The 23,646-nt window shown below is 44.1% G+C and overlaps 1 protein-coding gene across 1 annotated transcript in view; it reads right to left on the reverse strand.

The window, feature by feature from the left end:
* The window catches only part of ANO4 (anoctamin 4), a 377,211-nt gene that overhangs the window by 145,634 nt on the left and 207,931 nt on the right, over nt 1-23,646 (reverse strand). The window contains exons 6-7 of the mRNA XM_025204196.1: nt 12,468-12,604; nt 5,731-5,889 (exon numbers count right to left, since the gene is read on the reverse strand). Of these exons, the coding sequence (XP_025059981.1) occupies nt 5,731-5,889; nt 12,468-12,604 (296 nt within the window). The remainder of the gene's footprint in view (nt 1-5,730; nt 5,890-12,467; nt 12,605-23,646) is intronic.

The raw sequence follows: 23,646 nt of genomic DNA on the forward strand, positions 1-23,646 counted from the left end.
CTTAGGGTGGATCACATAACACTGGAGGCAGTTGGGGCCAGGCACAGCTGTGGCCACCTAAGCCCTGTGGGGTGCAAGACCCTGAGGAAGGAGTGGGGGACAGGCATGGCTGCGGCCACCTGAGCCCTGTGGGGTACAAGACCCTGAGAGGGAAAGCTGGGGCCAGGCATGGCTGTGGCCACCTGAGCCTGCCAGGGAGGAAAGCCCCATGACCCCAAGTGAAGGGGGTGGTGTGGAGTCCTGAGTGAAGGGGGAAGAGATGAGTAGCCCCACGAGGGGGCAGCCCCAGGTGAAGGGGGTGGTGTGGAGCCCCGAGTGAGGGGGTGGTGTGGAGCCCCAAGTGAGGGGATGGTGCAGAGCCCCTGGTGAGGGGCAGCACCAGAAATGGGGTGGAGACGAAGTACCCCAGTGTGGGGAGGAAAACCAGAGGGCTGAGAGCCCAGTATGTTTATATATGCATATATAGAGTTGCCCCTGGGCCAGAGTAAGCTTAGACCCAGTTGGGTAATTGGCTGGCCACTACCCTGGTGAGGGTCGTGGGAGAGGCCCAACAGACGGTATGTCTGCCACCCAAGGAATGGACTAGCTAAGCCTATGGCCTAAGGGGCCCACTCCAAGAGGGAGCAAGGCAGCATAAGTTGGTGATGGATGAAAGAGACCCTGTGAGAGGGGGTGGAGTGTGACAGGCCCTAGTGAGAGGAGGGCGGTATGAATGTGTGTGCAACTGAGGTCTGACGGTGCAGCCTAAGCTTGGTCCGGCTGTAGGGTGGGAGCACTGTAACATCTGGATGCCATCTGGCCATATGCAAGGCATGGGCTGCAGTGTAGGGAAGGTTTGGAGCTGCAGATAGTGCCCCCTGGCATTGGGGCATAAAATGGGCAGCCTCCCACCTTAATTAACAACTATTAAGTAATTTAGAACAAGGCATGGCAAGCGAGTCAGGTGGGTGGCGTGCCCAACCTAGCACTGTGGCTAGGCAGGGAGCCCCACCTTGCCGCAGAACTAAAACTAGCTTTTGCTTGAAGCCACCAGTGTTGAGGTCAAGTGAACTGTTCCATGTGGTCATCCTTCAGCCCCTACTCTAGAATAATCTTTTTATCATCATTCTCTTTGTCCCTTTTCACTTCTGATGGTTTTGTTTTAAATCACTGTATTACTTTTTTTTTACTGAATATATTAACACATAAAATAACAGACAAGCAACACTGAAATATAGGGCTTAAAATTGCTCTCATTCACATGACGTTTGATTAGCCATAAAACATTTCTATTTCTATTAGCATTTGAAAAGCACTCATCACTATAATATTTTAGGTGAAGTAACTAGAGTCACATTATTGGATTTATCTAGTGTATATAAAAAACAAAAAGTGAGATTTCTTAGCCTCTTTTAAGCCCCTTTATAACTGGTAAAAGTGCCAAAGGGGCGCACAGAAATTCTAAAAGGTTGAGATCTAGTTGGGAAGAATCTTTCTGTTTCAAGAACTGAAGAAGACAACTGTGATACTTCCTTCTAAAGACCCCTTATATACAGGATGTGCTGGGGATGTGCTCATTTGGGCTCAGCACATAGCAGTGCAGAGATTCCAGACAGTAAATAAGCAGCAAAGGACAGGCTACTCTAACTTAGGCCTGGGGGCTGTTTCAGTTTTTCCTGGCACTGTGTAGGATCCCACACTGGGAAGGCTCAAGGTAGCTTTAAGTCACTTGAGTTCTTCTACTTCCCCACCATACCACATATCAAGCACAGCATAGCACTCAAATGATTCAGCCAAATCCAATATACAAAAACGTTTGCATGATTATAAATCTATGCAGCTAAATTTTCTCAGTTACTTTATGAATGATATATTTTAAATTATTGTAAACTAATATCTATAAGCAAAAACAATTCTATAGGCCAGCATAGATGGATAATATAATAATTAGTGAATTAGAATGAAAAATTCCATGCTTAGAGCCTGGAATTCATAAGTATCCTGTGAGTTATCATTTTGCTTTGAAATACAAGTACTTCCGTATGTTGATGCTATTAAATGCTGCATCTTCCACTAATCTTTTTTCCAATTAGACTCCTCTCAGATAAGCTATGGAAGATTCCCAGGCACTAATTAAAAAAAACTACTGAAACCCTACTAGGAGACATACTTGCAGCAGTCTCATCATTGATCTGTTTCTTAAGTATAAGTAGTTGCATTTCATTTTCCAACTAAAGTTCTTTCCCAATACCGCCCCACCAGCACCAATCAGTGTGTGAAATCTTGAGGCCAATGTGTCACAGCCACCCACATAATTTATAAGACAATGTAAGATAAGATAAAAATCAACACAGAAAAGATTAAAATATGACTCATAAGAAAATACAGCATCTTTACCTTGAGTGAAAGATCCTAAAAATGTAAATATGGCCCATCATTTACATTAAATTACTTAGAATGTCTCAGTCTTATGAATGTGTGTCAATTATGATCCATGTTGAACTGGGACAACAATCCTATACCTCTACTCAATATATATTAAAGAACAAAACTAGATACTAAAATATTTATATAGAAGTGACATAAAAATCATCCACAATGCTACTTAATAATCTTTGTCACCGCCTGAAGCAAACATCGGTCTAAATTTTTGTCAGCTTAATGATCTTGATGCTGGGCCTCCAGTTCTCTTTTTATTTGTGATTTCATTTTACATTTATATCGCTCTTTGTGCTGTTGAGTAAACATTTATCTGTCTGATTCAAAACCTGCCTTCGTAAGTATTTGGGTTTTTTTCTTTCTGGTATTTGTCAGAGGAGCCACTATTGTAGATATCCTCTTTCTGTGGTTTCTGCAGAATATGATTTCAAAGTCAAAGTGTAAATACCCCCTCAAGTATTCTTTTCTGCTCTTTATTTTGAATGTAAGCCTGTACAATAGAAGGGGTGTATGCCATCCAAAACCAACATCATGTAGAATCAGTAGACAAATACAAAATTACTAAATAAAAATTCTTCATACCACTCCAGCTTTCACACACTACTATAATCTTTCCCATTGAATGTATGGTCAGCACCAGGGACAGCTCCCCCTACTTCTACAGTTGTAAAATCTTGCCCCCTGGATGCTGTTCATTATGCAACTGCAACAGTTAGGATCCAAAGCTGCTATTTATACAGTCAAGAGCTGAAAGCCAGATCTATTTAGGTCTCTGACCAAAAGGAAAAACACAAAGCAATTGAAACAGACAAGATCCATGCATAAATGAACTGGTCCACTGAGTTCAAATCTAAGTATTCTAAATTGGTGCTAGTGTACAGTAAGTTACTGATTTGTAACTATGGTTATAATTTAATTCATAGACTAATTATAAAAATGTGTTTCTGCATTTAAGTTAAAGTCAAATTATATGTCTTAACAGATTATCAATTTAGATTTTTAAAAGCATTTACTAGAACCACAAAATATAACCTCATCTTGATCATTCTGAATTTTGGAAAATTTCCAATTACTGATTTGAGCAAGAAGTCACACCAGGGCCAAATGGGATTAATGAAAAATAAAACTGCATGTCAACTGCATAACAGGAGAAAATGAAATGAATAGTAAGATGCAGAATATTCAGGGAACCCATGTATGCTAGGCTATAAAAAACAAAGCTAATATGGGCAGAATAGTTCAAAAGAGTGCAACTGCATAAGCAAAAAGAATTGAAGCAAATCAAAGCCACTATCTGACAGGTTCCCAATGCAAAACGCTGTCTGTAAGTATCCTAATACTACAAACAGGACATGTCTAGACGAGATGCTTAATGCCCATTGGACTAATTCTACTGCGCATTAGTGCAGCTGGCAAAAGTGTAGAATTAGTCTAATGGGCATTAATTGCCACTTAAAAACTGCTCACTAATGCACAGTGGTGCTGATTATGATGCATTAATAAACATGTAGACATGCCCACAAAGTGCTTTGGCCTCAGTCCTATAATAAATCTAAAATGTATGTGGTTCAGATTTATCAAAATAGAAACAAATACTTAAATTCTTCATTAATGAGGATTCCTTACACATTCATCTTCTGCACTATTAAGATTTCAGGAACTACTAAAATATTTGTTCAGGTTAACTTTTGATTTCATGTGCTGGAATCAGGTTAGACTGTTATGAACTGGAGCTCAAAAGTGATAGCAATAATTCTGTATTTGCTGAACATGAGATAAGATTGATGCACCTAAGAGGTCATTGTGAGTGCAAGTAAGAAACACATTAAACAAACAATAATTAAAAATATTTGCCATCAAAAACATTTACCAATTATTGTGACATGAAAATAATTCCCCAATTAAGCAACATCATTCCAACACTACCATTTCCCCAAATCCCTGATGCAATAGCCATTGGTACACGGTGATAGTTTAATAATAACCCCTAGGCGGTATGCAGGTTCATTCAGTAAAAATATTAAGGGGACTTAGCATTTTGATGGGATATGTACATTTTCAAGTGCACAGACAGAATTCTTGCAGGTCTAATTTTTGTTTGGTTTGTTCCCCACATACCAGTATACGTGCAAATAGATTAGGCCCAAGTAAGGCTAAGCACTAAGTATTTTTCTCACTGGCTGTGTCTACACATGTGCTTTACTGCAGAGTAGACCAATTGACTGAGGAGTAAAGCATTGCCATCTACATGTGCAATGGTATTAGGCCACAGTAAACTAATTTACTCTATCATAAGATAGCACTGTCAGGGACAGTACTATGTTATGGCAGAATAGTTAACTGTGATTAAATGTACATGTAGATGCTGACGGTGGGCATAAACTGCACCTGGTTAGCCCAGCCAGCAGGGGCCCAGACTCCTGCCTGCTGCCTAGTCACATGGCTTCACATGTGTAGCACCCTCATGCCCCAGCCAGCTTCTCTACCAACCACCACTACCATCTGGAGCCCAGGGCACAGCAAGGCAAGAGTGGCCCTGGAGTAAGGTGCTCCACCCTGGTTCAAAGTGCTGCTGTCCTGTGTACACGTGTAGATGCTGTGCCTGGGAGTAGTTTACTCTGGCTTTACCCTGGATATCCAGGGGTCAAAAAACTCCTCCACACTGCTCCCTTGCAGTGTGGAGAACAACTGAATGTGTGGTATGTGGCACCACAGATATGTCTGCAGTGCCACATACTGCATGGCTACGCTCATCTGGACATGGCCACTGAGTGGTAATAAGCCTCAAGCCCCTTACCTCCATTCTTATATACAAACTTAGGAGAACAAGCAGTTTTGAAGAAAGATAGGTTCAACCATGTTTCATACCATGTTAATAAACTGGTTACATATCTATGACCTTTTTATCTTTGCAGATGATTTAAAATTAAATTCATACAGTAATTTTCATGTAAGATTTTTTTTTACCTTTTTCTGTTACCTTTTCATAGTAGTTAGAATGTGTTATCAGAAAGAATTATCTAATACCCATGTATGTTGCCCGCAGTTTTCAAATTTGGTATCACTTAAGGTTTAAAGGGTGGAAGAAATTTTTCTCTTTACTGTAGCAAGTACCAATGAAATTTTATGCCCTGTCTTATGCAGTAAGCCAAACAAGATAATGTAAAGTGGTCCATTTTGACCTAAAAATATGTTCAATTTTCATTTACACTTAGCCTCCTTTCCACTACCCTGGCAATATAAGCAGGTTACATTTAGACAACTTTAGACTCCAAATTTAGTTGAACGTTTTCATCAGGGAAATTATCTTACCTCTTTCTCCATTTGTAATCCTTCTGCTCTTATATTTCTTTCAAATACCTCTCTCTTTTCTGTCTGTAGGTTGGATTTTCTATACACTAGAATGTAGTCAATCCGACATTTGCCATCTCGAAAATACAGCCCATTGGATTTATTTTTATCATGTTCTCCCTGTGAAGAGAAAGGCAAAATATTTTAATGTTTCTATTCAGTTTTGGTCATTGTCCTAACAGTTGTTACTTAAGAACTTAAACTTTTTAATGCCATCCAATACAGAATAGAAAGCAATTAGTAAAAGTAGGCTAAGCCTTTAAGTAGTTTGTGTGTGACATTGCTTAAAAACGATGGCTTTGTTTAACATCTTACACACCATACTTCTAGATTGATGGTCTACACGTAAGTGGAAAGGATACTGACCCAAAATTAAAACAAGTAGGCCTCACTAGGTGGGCATTAAATTAGGCAGGAGAGACAGAGAAGTTGAAATTTCATGTAACTCAAGAAATCTGAGAGCAACTTCCAACATACATATGCAATAATATAGAAGATGGAGTTATTCTGGAACAAGGGTTGAAGCCTGAATATCTAACATAAATGTCTTTATGCAAAGAAAAAGAGAAAGAATAGAAGCTTCTCCAACCAATGGTGATGATGATTTAAGAAGGTGAGCATTCTGGGAAGGCAAGTGGGAAGAATCCTCCTGTAAAGGCAGTAGGACTTCCATGAGGAAGAAGAGAATATTATAATTCTGTTCTCATTCCAGCATGACCCTGGTAGATTAATATTCAAATTACAGAACTGGTGTAGATACCATGTCTTCTGACTGAATTTACCAGACTGACGGTAACTCACAGTCTATGTACTCTGTATTTGCCTGTGGCTAATAGGTCTGTTCAGGTGGTTGCAACCCTAGAAACAAAAAAACCCAGTCAACTTCTTTGGTGTTTTGTTAGCAGGTGACCCAATATCTAGATCTAGAAGATTCAGTTCCCATTTGTTTAAAGATTTAGTTCAATGCTGAAGGGGAATATGACCGGTTTTTTGCTTTTACATTTTACTATCACCTACATAGTACATGTTGCTTGACTCTGTCAACCAGTAGAATTTCTGTGGAGACAAAGGTAAGCTGTTGATTTTGTGATGTTTTTATCCTTGAGTTTGTGGTGACAGAGGTTCACATTAGCCTCATGTACATTCCAACTGAAGGGAGGGTTGGGGTAAGTTCCGTTTGTGATGAAGTTTCTCTGTTCCCAGCAGGGGTCCTTAGTAGGGCCGTGCGAAGCTTTGGTCCCCAATTTGATTTGGCAGAGATTTGGCCCAATTTGGCGGCTGAATCTCCAAATCCAAATTAAATCAGAGGACCCTTTAATCTCTCTGAATTGAATTGGAACCCTCTGAATTGATTGAGAGAGATTCGGAGAGTCAGACATAGAAGCAGCTTTAAATGCTTTTTCTACACAACTCTAGGTAGCAGGTGGATTGTGAATGCTGCAATGTTGGGGCACATGGAGTGTCCCACAGAAGTGCGGGGGGCTCCCCAGTGCGCTCAGTAGCAGATCACTTCCAGGTCCTCCAGGGAGTGTGCGGGCTCCCCCAGCCCCATGCCTTCCGGCCTCAGAGACTGGTACCTCCTGGGTTTGGGGGGGCACTTAGGGTCCCCCCGTGGCCAATCGCTGGGCTGGGGAGGTGTGGGTGCCCCCCCCATGTGCTCCCTACTGGACCCAGAAGTGGACTTCCAGTCCACTTCTGGGTTCACTGCTGAGCACATGGAGGGCCCTCTGCACTCCTGTGGGATGCTCCATGCACCTCAGCATCACAGTGATCACATGCTGTGCCTGCTACCACTAGGTATATAGAAAATTTTTTTTAAAGTTGTGTCTGTGTCTGAATCGCTGATTCTCCAAATCAGCATCGAATCTTCAGATTTGGATTCAGCCAAATCAAATCAGGGACAGTGATCCAAATCAACAAATCAAATCACTATCCCTGATTTGGGTTGAATCCAAATTTGAATCAAATAGGGTCCACTTTGCACACCCCTAGTGCTTAGTATAAGTTTACTACCTTGATTTTGGTTATGAGAGGGGATCCTGGTTTTCTCTGTTTAAAAATCATAAATCCTCTGGCCCCGCTCCACCTATTTGTCCCAGTCTTGGATGCTGCTCTGCACCCTCCCACCCCCACGCCCACCTAGCTACATGTCCTGCCCATGCAGGTCTCAGGCTGGTCTTCATGGAGACCCTGGGATCACTGGGTAGTGACAGTGTGGGGCCAAGGCCTGGGGTAGAGCTGCAATCTGCTCCCTGTTGCCCCTGCCTGCAGAACTGGCACCCATCACAGGGGCGTGTGGGGACCAGATTGCAGTTCTGCCCCAGGCTCCAGCCTGATACTGTCATCACCCAGGGACCCCGATCCCAGCCCCAACCCTGGCCCTGCCCTGGTCCCACTCTCCCATTCCACTCCTGGATGGTGCTCCCCACCCACCCACCCATGGCCCCACTCCATCCTCCCAGCTGAATGTGGAGCAGAGGGTTTTTGGTGAGCTGTCGCACTGGGTAGGGTGTGGTGCCAACTGTGTGTGAAGGGGTGGTGGTGCTGACCCAGCCTGCAACAGCTCACCAAAACTCCATAAGTGGCCCTTCAGCCAAAAGAATTGCCCACCCAATGGGCTAGTGTGTGTTACTGTAATATGCATTATAATTGCACAAGGTTTTTCTCTATTTAAAATAAAATATTTAGGTTGTGAAATCAAGTACTCAAAAGTTAGGAAATGCCAAATATATGGTTATCTGTGAAACTTCATTGTATTCCTGTGCATTGCATGGCTCAGCAGCCATATGGAAAAAAAGCCTATATTATTATTGATTATTAGTGATGATATATATATAAGGGAGCTGAACTGAGATTGCACAGAAAACACTTTGTGACACTCCATAACTTATTTTTTTGCAGCTTGGTTTTGCAAAATAATAATTTCATTTTAGAATAATTTTCATGCATTTTCCATTTTAAAAGAAATTGGTAAGAACTAACTGTATTACAGCATTGGCCCTCTTCCTTCATATATTACATTAAAAGGTATAGTATTGCAATACAGACATCTCTTATTTGAACTAACAGACTAGCTACAGTAGCTGGTACCACAAAAGAAACTTTTGCCCTAAAGAGGAGAATGGGCAGAAGACACAGATGAGGATTCTGGCAAGGATCATGGGGGTCTGGGCTCAGTCTGACTCAGCTCTCTTTCTCCTCTCCCCAGAAGTTGGAGAGCTCCTTTTCCATGTGGGGGCGGGGGGGGGGGGGGGAGAGAGAGAGAGAGAGAGAGAGAGAGAGAGAGAGAGAGAGAGAGAGTGTGTTTTTTGTGGAATTTTTAAATCTTTATTACAAAAATATTAAAAACAAAAAGGTGAAAATGAAAAAATGTAATCCTCCCAGGGGCCAAGCATGAAACACTTTTTGGCATCAAAAACACCATATCATTAGAGACTGAAACCCCCTCCCTGCCATGCTCTTCATTTAGGATTAACTGCCTAGCTTCCACCTTGCAGAGTGGATCCTTGCTAGCCCAGTGTGACACAAACTTGTTCACATTTTTCTTGCAAGGTGAAGCATCCAAACTGAAATGTGATGCATACCTGCACCAAAAAGCAAGAGTTCCTGGGCACTGTCGGCACCCTCCCCTGTGACCTGGTCTCTGTGACTTTTCAGGGTTGCCCTCTTGACCTGGCCCAGCAGGAAACCAGCTAGGCATATTACACTCCCTTCAGTCACTTGGTAAGGAATAAAGAATATGTACACAGTCTTGGAGAGGTCCAAGTCCAGCAAACCAAAGAGGGTGCTGAGGGTAAGAAAGAGTGGCTGCAGCTGGAGCAGTCCATGAAGGCATGGAAGAGTCCCCTCCACCTCTTCTTCACAGAAAGGGCAGGTCTAAGAGATGGACAAATGTGCCTATGGCCAGGGACCCACAGAGCAGCCACCACTAGAGTTGAGAGAGAAAGATGGTGTGCTGCCATGTGCTGGGTCCAATGGATGTGGTTATGGGGAATGGAGCCCAGCTCTCTCTCCCAATCTTTCAGCTACTAGAGTAAGTCCAAGTATTCAGTACAGGTGATGGTATGGCCCTGGCCTTAGACTTAAATGAGCACAACCTGTTATGGTATTGGTGTGCTTAAAAACCCATCTTTGAGCAATGCAGGTTAGAGAAGTGAAACAATTTAGATATGAGCTGAATTTTATGGAACAAAGAAAAGACAGTTTTCTAGCTTCCAGACAAGAAGGGTGAGCTGGATGCTCTTTTGACTTGTGCATCAGTAAAAGAAATGTTGACTCAACTCCATCTGTAGAATCTGTATGGAAGACAGTGATGTCAGAACCAGAAAGAGCACAGTTTTGCATTGAGATCCTAAAGGTACAGCATGTGCATAACTTGGCATGTAGGGGAAATAATCTTTTTACTCATCAACTCACAAAATGTTATAAGAAACCATAAGGATGCCTGCTAACTGTGATGAGTTGATTTTACAGGTAACTACATGGTAAGAAACTCAGTGAAAAAACTCCTGAATTATATCACTAGAATATTAACTTTAGGACTGGGCCACATATGAATGCATTCAAGAGATAAGATGCCCTGTGAACTTAATCACTTCCCAGCGCCATACTAAAAATCCAGGATCAAAATGAAAGTAGGAAGGGGTAAGTTTTCTCTGTGTGGGAGCTCACACCATCTCTGAATACTCTTAAATCGTATTAAATCGTCACATGCTTTATGCCTGGGATTCTCACAAACTCTTCTGAATAGCATATCTTTTTTGTCTTCAGAAGGAAGCTGGTGTCTTGCATTTTCTAGGAATATTCTTCCTATTCTCTAACACTTTCTCTCTCTTTCTCACATGTACACATATCATTTATATATGATTATTTGAGTAGCATTGCCCTCCTCCTCAGCTATTGTTATCGGGGTGTACGCTTGCTTAAAGGGGAAAGCAAATTAATAGATTCCCCCTTTCATTCACCCTTCCCCTTTGTAGAACACACAGCTCTTGCACAAGGATATTATTAAAGGGGAAGAAAGAATGGCAGCTTCTGTTAAATTAACAGCAGTACATTTCAGACCTGTCCCCTTTACCTTGCTATTCTCAAATTCCCCTTTTATTTTAACCCCTTTATGTCCCACATATATATGTCTCACCTGCATGCATCTGATAGAGGCCTTGGCTTATGTGATCAAAAATGCTGCACAGAAATCCCTTGTCCTATCATAATGCAAAGGCAGAACTATGAAAGCGATAAGAGGAGTTTTGAGAAGAGAGACAAGGAAGAAGGATAAATGAGCCTGATTACAAGGCAAACACAAAAATCAGGTACTGCCTGAATTCTGTAGCTTAAGTTAGTCATCTAAATATTTAAATAATTCAGCCTTTTTTCCAGAACAAGAAACTTATCCAACTCCCCCTGTATGGTGCTCCACAAAGTGACTTGCTTTCCAAAAGCAAAAACTAATTCCTTGAAAAGGGCACCCACCACAATTAGCACGGCCCTTCTTTTTTCTATGGATCTGAATATTTTTAGAGAGTAGAGCTAGAGAGTGATCACATTCCCTGAGGAACAAAAGCACACAAAAGTGAAATAAAGGAAAGAAAAAAAGTTTCAGCCCAATTTTTCAAATTAAAATTCTGAAGTTTAGGCAACTGAAAGCAGATTTGAAAAAGGAGCTTTCCTCCCAAACATGCTGTGAACTGCAACTCCCACTGGAAGTTGTAGATGCTTGGATTTTTTGCAAGTCATGTTCATCTTTTAAGGCAGGTGGCACAGCCAGTGCGCAGGAGGCATGTGGCGTTGCGCCGCTCCTGGGGCATCAGCAGCGGGGTGCAGAGCGCAGCCTGCAGTGGCAGCCACCTCCACTGCACACACAGACCTAGGGGGCACATGCCCGCTGTGTCGGCCGCAGGGGTAGGCACAGTGGCGGAAGCCCCCCCATGGCCCTGGACAAGCTGCTCAGGCTCCAAGCATCTCATGAGCTGCCCTGGGGCCCTATTCACCCCTCCCTGCAGGGACCTCGATCTCTCCCCCACTGCATGCCCCTTTCCTCCCCCGCACCCCTTCCCGTCCACACATTTACCTGCTGGGCACTGCTTCACACATGGCTGGGCTGGGCTGAGTTCCCAGCTGCCTGCGGGCTCTAGCTGTTCTCTGTGTCTGTATGTGCCCCTCCCCCTGCCCTGCTGCAGCCACCTGGAGCCTGCATCCAGGCTGCTTGTGTTTGGGGGGGCTAAGCCCCATTAGCCCTGGCCTTCTGCAGCCTATGGCTGATGGAAGTAAACCTTTTTCTCTTGTTTCTGCTCCTTCACTCTGGGACATAGCATTGATAGTGGGAGCTAAAAAACAACATGCTGTACAGAGGCCCTTGGAAACAAAAGCATTCAGATGAACAGACTGTAGCTTAATACATAAACCACATAAGGACTCTTTACAGGGAACTACTTTAGCACAAGAAGCATGGTTTATAAGGACCATACCCTCCAGCTTCTGAGGAAGTCACAAGTCATTGACTAATGAATGACCAGATGAAATAAAGCCACTTTCAAAACCAAAATATTTCATGATATTTCAGTTTTATAATTTTAGAGCAGTTGTCATTTTTAAGTATTCCCAACACCAAAGGTTTAGATAAGAACAGAACTGCAGTGAATGAAACTTCCAACCCAATTACATTTATTTCTTATATGGCTTGGTCTGCGGGCTCTTACCTTTCCTGCTGCTTCCAATCTGCTGGCATCATCAGAAGTACTTGTCAAATTACCATGGTGGAGCAGAGAGTCATCATCTTTGGAAGGGCTGTTTACTCCTTCTAACTCATCAAAAAAAATGTTGACATCCTTAGCTACTAAAAGCAAAAGCAAAAGAAAAATGTGGTTTCAGATCAAAGCTGAAACAAACAAGGGACAATTTCTAATGCAATACAATACAGCATCTACGTGTGTTCAGGAGTGGGTACCTGGTACCTTTAATTTAAAATTTCAGGAGAATGAAGGTCAAAACCTGTTTAGTAGCATAATTATTTCTTCATTAGCAGGCAACAAAACTTAAGAATAAACAACACTTACATGATAACAAATAAAATATATATCAGGTGTCATAATAAGAAATACGCAATTATCAACCTAGCTTTTCTTAGTAAAAGCTTGTATTCTTGCATTATCTTGACTGCTGAGAATGCATTAATTATAATAAAAAGCAATACTGTTTAATATTAATTATAATAAAAAGTAATTTTTTAAATATTACATGAAATAGCATGTGCTCAGATGCACACCTGTATCACAGTCAGAGGGTTCAGAATGACCACAATAACTCATTCTATATAACACTACTTAGAGGGCTGTGTGAAACTATATCTAGTTTAAAGAGAGGTCAGAAAACCATTCTGTTTCCATTAGTAAATTGATTTCCATCAGGATTGTTGCTAGTAACGGCCTTCCATAAGGTCCACTATGGCTGATGCCATATTATACATGCACATTTCACATTAAACTTTATAGTAAAACAATATTCACAGAAGGATGAGGGCAAGGAAAACAATAACCCAAGAGGGGTATATGGATACACTAAAGGTGAAACTTGCTCTCTTGTGCTTAAAATCAAGTGGGCTTGTGTTGTGTGGTTGTGGGCAGAGTGGTTCTGCAGGCTGGGGTACACCAGTATATCTTAAAGGAGTCACTGACTTAACCACAAATAAGCTAGCTTCATGGGCCATACTGGAGATAGGCAGCAAGTGGGCAAAGGGAGGAAAAAAAGATCTGGGATACTGCTCCAGTACTCAATAGTTGCAATACGCTTTGCATGTGGCATGAAGGAGCTGTAGGTTTGGAGAAGCAGCAACTGTGCTTCTCCTTGGTGTCTAGGGCCATATGTAGACAAAATGAGAGGCGTGTGTGCATGACACTTTAAAGTGGGCTAAATGCTTTTGCACCGCTTAAATGGTATTGGTGTTTGCATGCCTCAGCAGCATATTGCGCATTAATTCCAGCCGCTGTAGGAAATTCGGTGCCATAATGTGCCTTACATGACTTGGGGCACAGTGAACTAAAACTCCTTCAAGGAATTTGCTGCCCCTACAGCCACAGAGTGAAGCACCGGGCTCCGTGCAGCTCTGCGGTTCTGTAGGATGCTCTGCAGGCAGCCTGGCAGCAGCCCAGGAAAGCAGCCTTCGCCCAAGAAAAGCGACAAGCCTGATCCTTCCTCCCCTCCCCCAGAGTCTGCCTGAGCTTCATGGGGGGCCCAGTGCTTCCCTCCATGGCTGCAGTGCCCCCCGGGACAACCTGAGCTGGGTGCCTGTGGGTAGGTGCTGCCTGGGGCGGGGGGGGGTGCTGCCGTTGCTGTGAAGGGAAGCACCAGCCCCTTCACCAGCACCAGCAAAAAGCACCAGCCCCTTCCCCAGGCCAGGAACCACTCCACCTGCCAGCAGCTCACTCTTCCCTCCCCGCCAGAGAGGCAGGTAAGTCAGCGGGGTGTGTGCATGACATGGGGGTTTAATCAGCCCTGAATTGAAGTGGTGTTTTTTAAAACCCACCACTTCAACTTAGGGTTCCCATTTTGTCTACACACACCCTAGGATTTAACTATGAATTTATCTTCTCAACCCCATGACTCCTGTACATAAATGCCAGTTATTTTGGCTTTAGTCACATACAGATTTCATTAAAAACCTATCAACAGATCCTAGCTTGGTGTTACTTTTTTACAAGTATAAAATGATGTCTCCTCAGTTTAATGATACATATTACATTTCAGACGAATATTTTTGCATACAAAAAAACCTTCACAACCAAAGAAATCTTATAATATCTTCACAACCAAAGGGATCTTATAAAACAGTGGTAAAGGACCAAGTTAAACTACTTCATTTTCAGTGTGGAAAATCAAATCTCAATATCTTCAGCTATTCTCTTTCTAGCTAAGTGACAGAATCATAAAAAAACCCCTTACTATTAGAAAATTACCATGGCATTCTCTGTTACTTTGATAGCTACTGTTTATAGCATTTTGCTCATAAGGTTTAACAACTTAGGTCAAATATTGCATAATTAGGCTTCCTCTACATGTTATAAGCACTGCACAATTAACTGGTTAATGTTAACTGGTAACTCAACATGTTAATTGTGCAATTACCCTGAGACCAGCTACCGGTACAAAGTACCTATCATGCCATAAAAAGCTTGAACCAACTATAAGGTTTTGAACCTCAAAAACGTATACTCCTTTTATAGATAGTATTGCTATCAAAGTTTAATCTGCACATGTAGCAGGGCCTCCCCTGCAGCTGGGACCCCGCTAAGCTACCAGAATCAGGCTCCACCTGCACCAGCGATAAGGCAAAATGAGATCTAATGCACAGTCCTACAATCATGCCTCCTGCCATGCATGTGTAGCATGGCAGGAGGCGTGACTGTATGCATCATATATTAGAGCCCATCACACCTTTACCTGCATGTGTACAGTGTCACAACCCAAAGTTGTGATTTTTGTTTTGTGTGCGCTTCGGCACTGCTAAATTATTTTCCCACCAAATTGCAGCTTCTTTGCACAGTGGAGTTTTCTGCTGCAAAGGAGAACTCGGGTGCAACGGAGAATTTTCCTGCCAATTTATAGCTTTCTTTGCATGGTGCATTTCTTTTGCATCTCAGAAATGCACGGTGCAAAGGAGTTCCTGCCATTTGTATTTTAATTCGAACCCCATTATTGGCTTGTGTTAAATTATGCACACGTGGCGGCTAGCAATTGGCTTGCTAGCCATATAAAGAGCTTGGGTGGTTTCCGCCCAAGTTGGCGAGAAAGCAATTGGAGTCCGAGAGGGAGAGCGCGAAGATCTCTAAGCGCTGTGGATCCTTACGAACCCAATGCATTTCTTAAGAAGGCAACAGAGGTCTAAACAGCCTCTGGCCTCTCCCCGTCGCTAAGCGCAATCCTAGACGTATCCCTATCCTATATACTCAATTGCCGAACCCACAGAGCCTTAACAACTCCGGGGCCAGAGAGCCGAACCAAACCCACGGAGCCTCGACAACTCCGTGGGAAAGAAATTGCCGAACCCGCGGAGCCTTAACAACTCCGGGGCCCAAGAACCGAATTTGTCGTAGTCCTCCAACGAGGATTTAAGCGGAGCTGAACCTGGGAAACTGTCCAGCCTACACCGCGACCATCTTGGGTGTAAGTAAATAATCTTTGAATCAACCACTACGCCTCTGTGACTAATTCTAGCCCGTGCGTGCCTTGCCGCGGCGCGGTCCCTTCTGACCCCATGTGCCCGGGCTGCTGGCCATAGCCCGCGTGCGCAAAGACGGGTCCGCATATCGCTCCCGGCTCGCACATGGCGACATGGACGGGATCGGGAGGCGGCCCGCACATACAGGACCCCCCCAGTTATGTTGCTTTGTGCTTGGACATAAGAATCCAAGCCTAACACTTCATATTATAATTCTTCAGGTTTCTAGAGTAACTTCTATCCTAAAACAGCCATAGCAAAGATGGTAGGACAGTCTTACCCAACTAGCTTTCATTTCATACTGTGCTTAGTCCTGTGATATCTGAATACCTTATATATTTAAAGCTTTCCTTACCCCTCTTATGACAAAATTATTTTGATTTGGTCTGTTTTGGATTTTTTCATATATACAATTGGATTATTTATTTCAGTTATTCTACTCTTGTGAAAAGTACCAAAGCACCTTTAGGAACAGTCAGGATGTTATCTTTGTACTTTGGAACAGAGTGCCTTCCAACAGTACCATGCCCCAGACCAATGTTCTGAGGTACTAGTTTGATGCTGGATCAACAGGAAAAATGCCTAACTCCTATCATACTCAGCAATATAAAAGGAAGCATTTGCTGCCTCCACTCCTATCTGTAAGGTCACATCTACATGTTGCCCTATGGCAACATAGTGACACACTACATCACTGTACGGTGAGCTATGGCAATGTAGCAATCACGCAAGTCTACACATGAACACCAGCTGCGTCACTGTAGTGGAACGCTCCCCTGGTATATTACACTACTACAGTGATGTAGCGGTGAAATCTAACCAGGTGCCACGTGCATGGCACAGTAACAGCCTGTACTACACTGTGCTTTAGGAAGTACTAAAGCACAGCAATGTGTAGACACACTCTAATAATCATAATGATGTGGCTTATTCAAGAAGTCATGGGAACTGCTACAAGATTCTATAGTCTCTCTATATAACTTACTGTCAGATTTGTTTCAAGCAGCATGTATAAAAAGATTCTGTCTCATATAGGAATAATTTGGATGGAGATTATAACACTGGTCCTTGCGCAGGCCAACACAAGGACTATGTACCTTAGACTTAAAAGAAAGAACTACAGAAGATCATTTAAAATTACCAGCAGCTTCATTTTATAGGAATCTTCTAGGGAAGCCTCTAAAGACAGAGGCATGCTATCATACTTTATCAACACACTATGTGAGAGCATTATGAGACCTAAATAGAGAGGCTTTCTACAGACCATTAAAATAAATATTTGTTTCAGAAGGAGGAGGTGAAAAAAAGGCAAAATGCATCACTGATTATGATGGAGAGCTTGTTCAAGTGTTGCACATCAGAGAATTTGCTCACAAGCTTCAAGAGAATTTGTTCATTCTTCCATGAAAATTGCCCCTGTAATACTGATTGAGGTCACTGAGACAGTGGAAAAATCTGCTTCTTAAGTGCTAGCAATGTACCAACTTGTGACTTGGATGCTTTACAAATGGCTACACAGCTGGGTGTCAGAATTAGTTTGCTTTTGTCTTTTGAATATAGAGGGACTGGTTCACTTGGGGGACTTGAAATAGAACAAAAAATCTAATATAAAAGCCAGTTTGAAATATAGTCCCTCTCAGAGATGGCTAACAGTCATAGGTCACTGAGCTGCTCTCAGCTGGTTATGTGAAATTGGCTAGGAATGTCTGTCTAAGTTGTCTTTAGTAGAATATGGTTTATATCACAAAAATGCTCTCAGAGAGCCTTTGTACACGCCATGTTTTTTGTCCTTTCTTGTCCTGCAACAGCGTGACTGTTTGCACAAGCAGGTTTTCCAGATGCTTTAAAAGTCTTTCTGGAGCATTAAAGTAAAACTCCTCAGATGTAGTTTAATTTGGCTAGCCATGAATTAAAGAGCCACATCCATGGATTCATTGCATGCAAACACAAAGGCACTCAAAGACGTGTAATGAGCCTCTTTGTCCACCAGATGGCTCTGTGACTTTTTTGTAATTCACCTGTTCTAATTGCTTCTGCTCTCGAATTGCTTCCACTTTTTTTTCCCTTGTGCTGTTTGCCAGCTCTGTGCTCCCATAGGTGTGTGGCAGGGCACAGGGTGGGGGACCCTGGGCCTGGGGGAGGCAGCGCTTGCCTGTCCCGCTCTTCTGCAGTGCTGGCCGGGGACTGAGCTTAATTAGTTTCAAAACCAAGTGCGTGCAAACATTTGTGCGATTCTCCAAAGCTTATTTCATTCAAAAACCTAGTGGGTGCAAACACTGATGTGACACTCCAAAATAAACAAGCTTAAATTTTATAAACTTATTTAATTTAATAAGTATTAAACCCAGTGGTGTGTACAGGCACCCAGAGGTGGCATCCAGGATCCAGTGCAAGTGTAGTAGCACAGTTGCACCTCAGTTTTGGACCATACCTCAGGAGCTGCATCTGGGAACTTTAAATCCACAAATCATGTAAGAATCCACCCTTCATCCCACTTTTAGAACCCCCTCCCTTCTTCTCTATGTTCATCAGCACTTCCCTTCCCCTTCCATTCCCTTCTTCCCTGCCCACCACTGTCACAAAAGAGCCATTATTGCCCCACTTGCTTCAGTCAGAGTATGTGAAGAGCTGGGCTCAGCTGGGGACAGTGGCAGCAGCTGGGACATGAAGGTTCCTCCTTCCTACCTAGTCCCTCTAGGTGTTTCTTACCAGTCTTGGAGCAGGCATAAGGACAGAGAGCTTGTCTGTCACCACTGCTATCCCTGATTGAACTTGACTCCCCACATAGCTGCTCCCCGCAGCCCCACTGTACTGGGGCAGGAGTGACTAGGACAGCAGTGGCAGTGGGCAAGCCTCCCTTCACCCAGAGGCATAAGTTGAAAGGACAAGGGGTGAATGGGAAGAGAGGGGAGTGCCCACATTTGAGTGGGGGATTTTTACCTGCTCTGGGGACTTAAGAAGTCTGTGTTGCTGCTCTTTCAGTCTGGTCTGCCTGCCCTAGCAAAGAGGAAAGCTAGGAGTGGGGGGTGCTCACTGGGACAAAAACACTCTATAGCTCTGTCACATACTTTGTTTTTCCAGTGATGAAAAATAAACAAAAAAAATCATTAAATGCATGCTCTGTAAACTAGAGCTAGGGAAAATAAAAAAAATAATTCTGGGCTAAATGTCTAAATATTAAAAAAACCCGATTCTGAACAGAATAACAACTTCAAAATGTTTCATTTTAACAGTTTCAAATCAAAATTAACAGAATATCAAATGAACTGAATTCAAAATTTCTGCATTATGACCAGAAGTAGTCCAAGAATAACCACTTCTCATTTATTCCTCAATACATCATTGGGTTCTGGTAGGAAGGTAGATTAGGTGTCCTGCAATTATTGGAATGGGTGGCTGAGACTCAGAGCAAGCAAGGCCAGGAGTCAAATTTCAGAGTCCTGGAGGGCCACCTCCAGACAAGAAACCCAGAGGTTTTGGAAGATGCTGCAAGGGGTTGAAAAGGGATTAGAGATCTATAGTTATCTAAGGAACCCTACAAGGAGATACACAGTGTGTCCTATCTTAACCTCAAGCTCAGAGTCCCACGTGATGGAACAACAATATATTCTCTATGACATTAGAATCACCTGAGCTGTTAATAAATACTCTCAGTATTCACAGATACACTTATCCAACCATAGACCAGCCCACATGGCAACACGAGAGAAATTCAGTCAACAAGGAAGGAATTAGTGTACTGTTTTTGGTGAAATTTAAGAAAAGATCAAATTTAGAAAACATTTTTAAAAACTGAAAATTTTCTAATCAAATCTTTGTCAAAACAGGAAATTTTAAGTAAATCAACATGCTTTCATGCAGCATTTCCTTCTTCTGAAAAACTGCTTTTCACAAAATATTTTTGGTCAAAAAGTGCTGAGCGACTTTAATCTGGACACCAAGGCTAGAGACAGACATTACACATAAACCAGTGTAAGTGATCAGAAACTGGTTTAAACCTGTAACAGAACAGACCTTCAGTGCACATAAACCAGTTTGAAAATGGCTGAAACTGGTTTGAGATAGACCTGGTTGAATGTAGTATCAGACTTAACTGATTTGTGTCAAACCAGCTTATGCAATGTCTGTCCCAGACCCCTTCCTGGTTTAACTTAAACCAAAGTCCCCCAGCATCCGAGGTGCTTTGCAGCCCTGGGCAGGGCTCTGCTTCAGCCTATCTCGGCTGGCACCTCCCCTCTTCTCCCTGGCTGGAGCTCCAGCAAAGATGGCAGGTACAGTGGTTTGACCACACAAAGAAGTGCTGCTTTAAGAGGTATCAATCTCTAGCTCCTGAAGATCAAATAGTGTAGCACTAACATGGCTATACTGCTGGTCTGGGAGCTTACGTGTGCCTGTCTGACACAGGCATTGCCTTACATTGTACAGATCAGGACTGATCAACTGGAAGTTAAATCACAGCTCATGGGGCTTGCTGGCACAGCTCTCAAAGCCTCTGAATTAGCTGAGCTCCAGAATCCAGGGAGTGAATGCTGATGCTGCTGCTCACCATCTCACTTGCTGCTTAATTTGGAGTTTTTAGTTGCCACTGGCAATTAAAATTGGTGGCAGGGGAAAAGGGTGGAGGCAAACAGCCACAGGCTCTGGAACAGAGCCAATAGAGAGGCTCTGGCAGCCACAACAACAAGTTGCTACCACACCACCACAAGTAGGCTGTCCACCCATGAAACTCTATGCAGTCCTGTAGGGACAAATGAGTTGGACCCTTCTGGGATAGATCATATGTCTGAAATGGACAGCCTGGGGCACCCTCCCCCTTTAAGGTAAAAGAAGATGCCCACCTTCAGAAACCTGGATTTAAATCCTGATTCTTTGGACATTGTAACACATAGGAGTCCCAGGGGTGACCATGATGCCCGCTGGTGGCTCCATGACCGTCCCCCAGTCCAACCCTAGAGTGCCTCCCTTCTCTTCTGCCACACCCCAGAAGCTCTGCAGGCTAGGCAGGGTGCAGCAGCTGCAGGTTGCTGGGCAATAGGGCAATGAGGCTGATCAGCAGGCAGTCTGCTGACTGGGAGGGGGCAGGGCCTTGGGAAGATATAAGCCTGAGGCTTGGGCTCATTGGAGACACGTAGGAGGTGCACATGGGTGCACATGAACCCCCTGAGCTTGGTGGTGCACTGCCGGCAGTGTCTGTGGGTGGTCACTGACCTCTGGTCAGCACTTGCCACCTCTCCCCCCCGGGTGCTGACACTACCGTGGCTGCCTGTGGGAGCTCCCCGCTTGCTACTGACAAGCCCCCGCCATCGACACCGCTGCCTGTGGGTGGTTGCCGTGCCCCCCCAGTCTCTGGGGGCATGCAGAGTTCTTGCTTGGGCTAGCAGGTTAGTCTCTCCCATGCAACTGGAGGAGAAGGAACTGTTACCCAGAGATGCTAGGCCAACTGCTATGCTGCCTGTGGGAACAGTGAGTCTTGGGAAGCTCATAAGGAACCCAGTGATGGAAGGTATGCTATAGGAGGTGAGGGAAGGTTTTCTCTCTTAAAGAGGCAGAGGGATGCTTCCACTGTTATTGATTATGTTATAGCCCAGAGGCCTAGGTTTACGTTATATTTACACCAGCAGTTTGATTTGGAACAGTAGGGGTTGTATACAGAGGTCCCATTAATACCAGAGGGGCATGCAATCATCTTCAGCCCTGTCAGGGGCAGGCTCAAGGCTCAAATGAGGATTGAGCCTGGAGAGGGGTAGAGTGCAAAGCCACAGAGAGGGCCAAATGAGAGCTAGTGCCTTATAGATTGTAAGGCCAGAAGGGATCTCAGAAGATCATTGGGTCCAGCCCCCTGCACCAAGCAGGAAAGACAACTGGGGGTCAGGTGACCCCAGCAAGGTGACTGTCTAGTCTCCCCTTGAAGATTTCCAGGGTAGGTGATTGCACCACCTCTGGAGGGAGCTTATTGCATAGTCTGGACACCCTGACTGTGAAGTTTTTCCTAATGTTGAGCCTGAATCGATCCTCCAGGAGTTAGTGGCCTTTACTCCTGGTTTTCCCCTCGGGTGCTCTGGTGAACAGTTGCTCACTGAGTCCTTGATGTACTCCCCTACTGCAGCAGCAAGCTGCTACCAGGTCCCCTTTCCGTCTTCTTTTCCTCAGGCTGAAGAGCCCCAGATCCCTCAGTCTTTCCTCATATGGCTTCTGATCATATGGGTGGCTCTTCTTTGGACTCTCTCAAACTTTTCCATGTCTTTGTTAAAGTGCAGTGCCCAGAACTGGACACAGTACTCCAGCTGCGATCTCACCAGTGCTGAGTAGAGCGGAAGAATCACCTCCTTGGTTTTGCTGGAGATGCATCAATCGATACATGCCAGAGTATCATTTGCCCTATTGGCTACAGCATCACACTGCTGGCTCATATTCATACTGTGGTCTATTATTACCCCCAGATCCCTTTCATTCATGGTACTAGTCAGTATGGGGCTGGCAAGCCTATAGGTATGCTGGGGGTTGCTCGCCCCAAGGAGGAGCACTTTACATTTCTCAACATTGAACTTCATCAGGCTCTGATCTGCCCAACTTGCTAGCCTGCCTAGATCCGCCTGTATCTGTAGCCTATCTTCAAGCGTGACCAAGCTTCCCCATAATTTGGTGTCATCCACAAACTTGACCAGTGGGCTCTTCACCCCCACATCCAAATCATTAATAAAGATGTTGAAAAGTACTGGACCGAGCACCAACCCCTCAAAGCCAGGTCTGATACAGTGGGCCCAGGCTAGAAGGCCTAGCTAGAGTAAAGGGGCAGAGGCCAAGGAGGCCAAAGACCCAACAGAAGAACATCATTATTGTAACATCTGTGAGGCTTGGGGCACGGGGAAGGACTGGAGCCACGCCATTAGCCCCTAAAGCTTTAAGTGCCCAGTAGGGTGTGGTCAACTTGAGAGACCCAATAGGCCCTGGTTGACTAGAGAGGCCCAGTGAGGCACCTGGAAACCCCAGTGAAATTCCAGTTTAGACTGGGTCCATGTGAAGGCCTGTGGGCAGCCTCCCTATTATTATTATTTTTTTTTCCATCAAGGCATGGCAGATGAGAAGGGAAGGCGCTCTAGGGACAGAGCAATGCATGGTCACAGAGCCACCAGAAGACATCACGGCTGCCCCTGGGTCCCCGATGTGTTACACTATCCAAAGAATCAGGATTTAAATCCATGTTTCTGAAGGTGGACACCCAAACAGTGAGATGCCTAAATTTGGGTCCTATTTTTTAAAGTATCTTCTCTCTGTATACATGCCTAACAAGATAGAAGCATAGCCCTGCCATAATTGAATTATGTTTCTCTGTGGCAGGGCTCTGTTGGTGCCTGCCACTTTAAGAACTGAGCAAAGCAGCCAGCAGGTGTGTCGCAGGGCACCACAGTGCTCTGCTCCTAGGGAGTGGAAACTGCCAGGGAGAGAGAGAGAGAGCCCTGGCAGGATATAACAAGCCCAGCTGAGGGTTGCCAGGGTAACGAGCACGGCTGCGGGTTGCCGGGGCAACTAAGGAGAGCCAGCTGCCTGTAGGAGGCAGGGCCTGGCCCTTATAAAGCCCAGGGATAAGGCCAGGCTGGCAGTTCTCTGCCAGCAGCCAGGGAGGCAAGAGCTCCTGGGGCTAGAATGCGAGCATTGCAAGAAAC

Source organism: Alligator sinensis, unplaced genomic scaffold, assembly GCF_000455745.1.
Source record: "Alligator sinensis unplaced genomic scaffold, ASM45574v1 scaffold154_1, whole genome shotgun sequence".
NCBI lineage: Eukaryota > Metazoa > Chordata > Crocodylia > Alligatoridae > Alligator > Alligator sinensis.